Source organism: Gallus gallus, chromosome 13 (assembly GCF_016699485.2).
Source record: "Gallus gallus isolate bGalGal1 chromosome 13, bGalGal1.mat.broiler.GRCg7b, whole genome shotgun sequence".
NCBI lineage: Eukaryota > Metazoa > Chordata > Aves > Galliformes > Phasianidae > Gallus > Gallus gallus.
This window is the reverse complement of record NC_052544.1, coordinates 11,637,214-11,644,364: the sequence shown is the minus strand read 5'-3', so window position 1 is coordinate 11,644,364 and position 7,151 is coordinate 11,637,214. Positions and strand designations below refer to the sequence as shown.

At 42.1% G+C, this 7,151-nt stretch overlaps 1 protein-coding gene across 3 annotated transcripts; it reads left to right on the top strand.

Annotated features, from left to right (window-relative positions):
• The first annotated feature begins 5 nt into the window (after nucleotides 1–5).
• Nucleotides 6–6,527, top strand: CNOT8 (CCR4-NOT transcription complex subunit 8). Of its 3 annotated transcripts, none has more exons than NM_001030618.3 (7): nucleotides 6–61; nucleotides 483–682; nucleotides 1,925–2,118; nucleotides 3,478–3,639; nucleotides 4,007–4,151; nucleotides 4,757–4,867; nucleotides 5,181–6,527. In NM_001030618.3, the coding sequence occupies exons 2-7, from the start codon at nucleotides 566–568 to the stop codon at nucleotides 5,328–5,330; spliced, it is 879 nt and encodes a 292-aa protein (NP_001025789.1). In that variant the 5' UTR covers nucleotides 6–61; nucleotides 483–565; the 3' UTR covers nucleotides 5,331–6,527. The 3 variants fall into 3 exon arrangements, with proteins under 3 accessions (NP_001025789.1, XP_015149258.1, XP_015149257.1); XM_015293772.4 differs by having other exon boundaries at nucleotides 6–112; XM_015293771.4 differs by having other exon boundaries at nucleotides 6–180.
• The last annotated feature ends 624 nt before the right edge of the window (nucleotides 6,528–7,151 follow it).

Genomic DNA, 7,151 nt, shown 5'->3' with positions numbered 1-7,151 from the left:
CAGACGGAGGCCTCATCGCGCCTGCGCGGAGGCGAGAGGCCCGGCCCCAGCTTCCGGGCAGGTAGCGCTTGGGGGAGGGGAAGGCGATGGGGAGCGGCGGAGCGGACGAGCGGTGGGGGACGGGCGGGGTTCGGGAGGCCCGCGGGAGGCGGCGCGGCGGGGCCCGGCGGGTTCCAGCAGGTGCGGGGCCCCTCGCGGCGCGGCGGAGGGCGGCGGCCGGGTGGGCCCCTGCCCTGAGGCGGCGCGGCTCGTGGGGACGCGCGGGCTGTGGGGCGAGGCGCGCTCCCGCCGAAGCCGGGTCTGGGGCGGCGTTGGGGCCGTTGTTCTTTGCCGGCTGCCTCGGGGCGGCCGTTGGTAGAGGCTCCCGAGCCCCGCGTACGTGGGGTTGCGGTGATGCTGTGGAGGCGTGCCGTACTGTGCTGGCTCGTTCTTTTTTGTAGCTCTTTTTTCACACCGAGCGCCGTTCTGTCTGTTTGATGCAGCACGCTGATTAGATCGCACGGCTTGCGGTTGTACGCTGCCATCTGAAGGCGGGGGGAGCTGGCTGTGCCCTGGGCCCGGCAGGATGCCAGCAGCCCTGGCGGAGAACAGCCAGGTGATCTGTGAGGTGTGGGCCAACAACCTGGAGGAAGAGATGAGGAAAATCCGAGAGATTGTGCTAAGTTACAGCTACATCGCAATGGTAAATGTTTGGTGCTTGACCTGTTTGTCTTATTGAAGGAATAGGGGCATGTGATAGTTGGACCAAGAGATTCTTTTACAATGTCAGTGATTCTGCAGTAGTTCTTGAGCAAGAAGTGATTTCCCTAGTCCCTTATCAAACAAAGGTAGCAGTTAACTGGTGAAATATTAGAAAACTCATCACTAGAGAAATGTTCCAGAACATTGCATGTCTTGTCTTCGTTCTGCATTGATGGAAAGGTGGAGAAGAGGGAAACCACCTTAAAAAAGGGTATTAATTGAATGTGAAGCTATTCGACATGTATTAGTTTATACAATAGAAGGTGGAAGGGTTAGGTGTACAATTCTTCAGATTCCCCAGCATATTTGTCCTGTAAATTTCTTGCCTGTTTTGGCTGTGGAAATTGATGTGAAACCGTAGGACGAGAAACTCCCAAGCGACAACTTGTTAGCAGAAGTGACTCCTTTTTAGTGTGCTCACATGTTGATTCTTCCAGAAGAAAAATATTCTGGCTGTAGATATGACAGCATGTTTGGAAGTTTTATTTCAGAGCAGCAGAATATCCTCCAGATGGGAGGAATCTCTCTCTGCTCTTAAGTCTGTATCTGCTTGGCAGGAGCCAGGCACTCGCATAGCTAACCTGGGTGAGTTATGATACTCTTCAGTTATGACAGCTTTGACTGGGAATGCTAAACTCAAAGATCGGAGAGAGTTCTGTAACAAAAACATGACATACAATAATACATGTGCCTTCAGAGTGCGTAGAACTCAGTGCAGAACAAAGTTGTATAAGTAAACAGTGAATATATATATGTATATTTTAAATTGTATGCTAATTGGAAATGAACTGCCTTGCTTCAACATGCTTTCATCTCATTTTGGTCTGTTTGCCTGTTGTAATTGCTGTGCTGTAAGAGTGGGTACAGGAAGATGTGCAAGGGAGAAATTCTCTCATGTACTGGATCCTCTGAAAGTTTTTGTGTGTGCTGTAGTCAGTAGATGTTATTTGACTTGAGAGTAGAAATCAGTATGGTTGCCTTGTTCTTAAGGTCTGTCTTGATTTGCAGCAATTTCCATCAGGGTAGCTATTGGCTATTATTTTAGTAACTATGAAATTTACGGTGATCTGTACTGGTGAGAGTGCTAAACTTAACTTACATTTAGAACTTGAAAGAACACTGTGTGTGTATTTTTTTTTTTCTCCTGCCAGAATATGGGATAAGATTTCCTCTTCTTTTCTAGGACACGGAGTTTCCTGGGGTGGTTGTAAGGCCAATCGGTGAATTCCGCAGTTCCATAGACTATCAGTATCAGCTTCTTCGGTGTAACGTAGACCTTCTGAAAATTATCCAGCTGGGCCTGACTTTCACAAATGAGAAAGGAGAATATCCTTCTGGGATCAACACCTGGCAGTTTAACTTCAAATTCAACCTTACGTGAGTCTTCTGTGCTAGGGAGTAATACCCCCTTCCAGTGCTGAAGTGTGCTTGTCTTTGGAAATGCAGAAATCCATATGTTCATCGTCAGTGGTTGGTTCTGAGCATTGAAAATAGAGATACCAGAACAGATTATGTGAGGCTCAGTGATGGCATGACAGGAATTGCAGTATTTCTGGATTAATGTTATGATCTTAAGCTTTACATGCTTTTTATTTATTTCCATATATTTTATATAATCAGTTAAATGCATATAGAAATATATAAATCTATATCTTTCTGCTAAATAAATTGAACGTGCCATTTTCAGTGAAAAGGAAAATGCCCCTTTACAGAGTTTTGCTAAAGTGTAAACTGCCATCTAAAGGGAAAAAGTGTTGGTGGAATTATCACACGTGTTTGGGAGAATTAATCGTGTTAAAATGAGTGTGGCAGTTATTCTTGACTCTTCCACGCTATGATTTCCTGGGCTACAGTTGAAGCAAGTCTCTTTATAATTACACAGGAAAAGATAATGAAAAGTTCAGCATCTATGTCACGAAAGCTGCCTGCAAATAGAGAAAGTTTCTCTGGCAAAAGTGTGTTCTCTTTGGGAATCAGTATTTTTGTGAAACAGAACATTACCAAAAAACTGTTAATGTAAGCTGATCATACTGTTCTTGAAAACAGAAGTTGTAGTGTTTACTTCCACAACTCCGTCAGCCTCTTAAAAGCATTGAAGTCATAACAAAGAGGTTTTGACATTGTGATCACTATTTGACTCAAAATTATCGTGTTTGGTATGAGTTTTGTTCTGTTGTCATGTCCCCCACCTCCAGATGGAACTTAGGAGTATGAAACTTGGGTGCCTGCTTAGCTCTCCTCCAGGCTTATCATCACTCATCTCTGTAGACGAGTATTATGAATTTTGTTTACTCCCTAAGATAGAATTGCAGATAATAATAAGGTAACATAGTGCTGTGATGTAAAAAAAATAAAACATAGACAGCAGTGGTGCTTGGTGCTTTAGAGGTGTATGTCTTCCTCTTAGGGATGACTTCCCTTTTCTCTCCCATCATCTATCCTACTTCCTTTACCTCAGTGATATTTTTCAGTGTCAGTTCCATGGAGGTGCATTCTTTGGATTTGGCAGTAGCAACAGAATTAATGTTGGGTTAAGATTGCAGAACATCTTGTTAAATGCATGGGAGTAACGGTATTAATAGTGATTGGAGTTTTCTAGAGACACAAACATGGAGCTCAGAGATGGATAGCCTGCAGGTCGCTCTGATTTTCCAAAATGCGACGTGTGGGAAATCTTTCTGAAACGAGCCTGACTTGTTAGCATCTTGACTGCAAAGCTCTGCTTTTCTCCTTCAGGGAGGATATGTACTCTCAGGATTCCATAGACCTCCTTGCAAGCTCTGGGCTGCAGTTCCAGAAGCATGAAGAAGAAGGGATCGATACCTTGCATTTTGCTGAGTTGCTTATGACTTCAGGGGTCGTCCTTAGTGACAGCGTGAAATGGCTGTCGTTTCACAGGTAGGTCTGAGATGATCGCCGGTGCTACAGAGCGAGATTCCTCTTTTTGGCTTAAATGCTGCTGCTTTGGACCATGGAAACTGACACAGATTTTGAGGAGATGAATTTTAGAAGCTGTGCAGTTCTTAATGTAAGTTTAAAATTGTAAAGGTGAACTTTAAGCACACTTGGTACTTCATTTTATATCAGCACCTGCTGCGATCTGTGTTCTGTGCACGTGTTGCTTGCAAATCCTCTTGCTGTTACCATTTTCCTCTACGGAAAAGAAGGTTTTAAGTATAGAAAAACACCCTCTTGCGACGAATGTAACATTAATACCAGTTGAGTGCAGGTGTTGTTTATCAGGCTTCTGTATGTTTGTTTTCAGTGGTTATGACTTCGGCTACATGGTGAAGCTCTTGACAGATTCCAGGTTACCTGAAGAGGAACATGAATTTTTCCATATCTTGAACCTTTTCTTCCCATCTATCTATGATGTAAAATACTTAATGAAGAGCTGCAAAAACCTCAAGGTACTTACATCTTCGATGCAAACAAGGGGTGGATGGACAGCACCCCTGCACTTATGCAGGAAGCCGAATGACAGAACTGTTGTCTCTCTAAACTGGAGTATCAAATCCCGAAGTCACACACAGACACCTAAGGCTAAATTGTATCTAATAGGTACTCCCTCCCTAGTTATAAGCTTGTCAATGTGTTTATTATATAGGAAATGTTCACATAACCACGTGTCTCATATTTTTTTTTTCACCTGCACAAAGTGGAATATTTTTTGTCTTACGTGAACTATTCCATGGCTTGATTAATTGCTAGGTTGAAAATTAGGTACTGAATCACAGCCTTGGTTCAGGAAAGGGTGGGAAAGGTGCAGCATTTGTAACCTGTGAATGTACCCACAGTCATCTCATGTATCTGCAACAGGAAAGCGAGGCACCTAAATTTGAGTGGAGTATTTCTGCATTCTTGAACAGTATTTATCATTGTATTTCACTCATAGCTACGGTGTGTGTATTGCTGGAATCTGCATACAATATTTAACAGTTGTGTTCTGGAGAAGTGTGGCACTTATGGTAAGACATAGATGTTTAGAAAATACACTTGTCTGTTTTCATTGCAGGGCGGCCTTCAAGAAGTGGCAGATCAACTGGATTTGCAGCGAATTGGAAGACAACACCAGGCAGGATCAGACTCTCTTCTCACAGGAATGGCATTCTTCAGAATGAAAGAGGTAGTGCAGTGTTTTTGGTTCTCCTTTCTCCAGTCTTTATCCATCAGCATCAATACAAACCATGTGTTTTTGGTGTTGTTTTTCTTTTTGAGCCATGTGAGTATCACGCTTCAAAATGGTCAGTAATAGGAATTGTTTATATTGGCATAGAATCGTTCCTTTCATTCTTCCTTCCAGTCTTTGTCTTACTGCCTGTGCTGAATCCTAGAGGTGGCTGACTTCAGACAAGCTCTTTAATTAAGGTTAGGTGCTTTCCAGTTTAGAGGAACAATTAAATAATATTTCTCTTCCTTTTTTTTTTTCCCCTCCGCAGTTGTTTTTTGAGGATACAATTGATGATGCAAAGTATTGTGGGCGGTTGTATGGTCTTGGCACAGGAGTGGCTCAGAAACAAAATGAAGATGTGGACTCAGCCCAGGAGAAAATGAGCATTTTGGCTATTATCAACAACATGCAGCCATGATAGGTGGTAGCCCTCAGCAGAATATGGTTACTATATTGGCAGCTGCTGTCCTCACCCATTTTCCCTAATGGTGTCTCAAAAGGCACAGTACACGATCTCTGGAAGGTCTGCAGTCTTGCTGAAGAGCTGCATCTTCATTTGAAACCTTGGACAGAGTTGACTAAATTCCTAATGCCAGCATTTGTGATTTGCCATCTTTTTAATACGAAGGGCAAAAGACAGAAACTACTGTGTATACCTCTGTTTTTTTCCTCTTTATACTGTACAGAATCTGCAAGGAAGACTTAACAGTGTAATAGTATTCCTTTAAGACAAGGACCTGGAAATCCAGTGAAGTCGGACACAGACGTGCACATAAACTTGCAAATTGTGCTTTAGAAAGCTTATTTTAAAACTTCTGCATGTTGTGAGGGTGACAGCTTCACCTCATCTTTTGCTTATTTTATCTTCGTGTAGTCTGTGGAAAACATGCTCCCTTTGATCACTGCAGAGGTTTGGGAAAGGATAACATTAAAAACGATCCTTGCAGCTAAAACTATTTGGAGATTTGCTTTAACAACAATGGGAATGGATATTACTTGTGTCTCGAGTAGATCTGGTCAGCTTCATAGTTTCTGCTTCTCTATGGTACAGGCTTGAGCCATACTGAGCCTTGGCTTAGTTCTTACAGGTGTTAAACTGTTCTAGATAGAGATTAAGAGGGCCTAGGAATTAATTCTTGCTTGAGAACCTCTTGACAGGACCAATATTCTGACTTCAGTCTTCTTCAACTTGACCTACAAATTTTAGTCTCATTTTGACACAGTTAACTCAGAAAATGGATAAACTTGTTCCTCTTCTCCCCCCTTTTTACTCTATGCTTAACAACTTCCAAAACAGCTCTCCTTCTTTTCATTAAAAACATCTGAAACAGAGCTAGAGAATGGATGAACAGTGTGGGATTCTGACTTTTAAACATCAAGTCATTCCATAATTCTTTTTCTTCCTCAGCAGCTCTGTAATGACATTATTTAACAAAAAAAAAAAAAAAACCACAAAAGTTTTGGACGTGGCAAACTTCAAATTTTGACTTGGTCATACATTTTAAACAAGCTTAAACAATTCATTATTAGGAACGAAGGTTTAGAGCTGGTATTTGAAATGCTTGTAAATAGTACTTGTTTTTAATTTTTGTAAAAATAAATTGTTTTAAACAAGGCCTTGTTTGGGAATTTTAGTACTTGATGGAACTCAGCCTTTGGAATCTGAACTCAAGAGATACCTGCATGCAAGAAAGGGAAGAGGCTGAAGTTTTGTTCTTTTACTACTTATGATACATGACTGGGATAGTTCTTAAGATTTGCTTTTATCAGCTGTTCTTCAATAAGCTTGAGCTTAAAATCACTTTGGACTTAAATTCTCTTTCTGACCTCCTGTTAGCACAGCAAGCAGCTTAGCCACTTGAAATGTCAAATCTGTTTTGCTGATGGGTCTTACGTGACATTTTCCTGCTTCAGCTTCACAATACCGATTCTTGCTTAAACAATAGGAGAGCTGTTGGGTTAAGCAGTAGCTCCCCCTCCTGGTTCAAGCAATTCCAAATTAGTGGGAACAATTCCAATCGGTTAATACAACCTTTGATACAACTCCCTCCTTTTACCTGCTGCTATTTGGATCGTTTTGCTTCTAGAAGTTACTGAGGCTCTTCACAGCCTTGTTCTTTCAGGAAGAAGTTTTTATGTTATGATGGGAAAAAGCTCCAGTAAACTGTAAGAATGACCAAAACAGTGCATGTTCAGGACTGCAGGATCTAGGATCACTTTTGACACTTGAAGAGAGAAC

What these genes read in the sequence shown, in the direction of transcription:
- CNOT8 (NM_001030618.3), top strand. Translation starts at nt 566, where the DNA reads ATGCCAGCAGCCCTGGCGGAGAACAGCCAGGTGATCTGTGAGGTGTGG. An exon ending in GTTACAGCTACATCGCAATG is followed by an intron (nt 683 to 1,924) that starts GTAAATGTTTGG and finishes CTTCTTTTCTAG; the next exon opens with GACACGGAGTTTCCTGGGGT. An exon ending in AGAGCTGCAAAAACCTCAAG is followed by an intron (nt 4,152 to 4,756) that starts GTACTTACATCT and finishes TTTTCATTGCAG; the next exon opens with GGCGGCCTTCAAGAAGTGGC.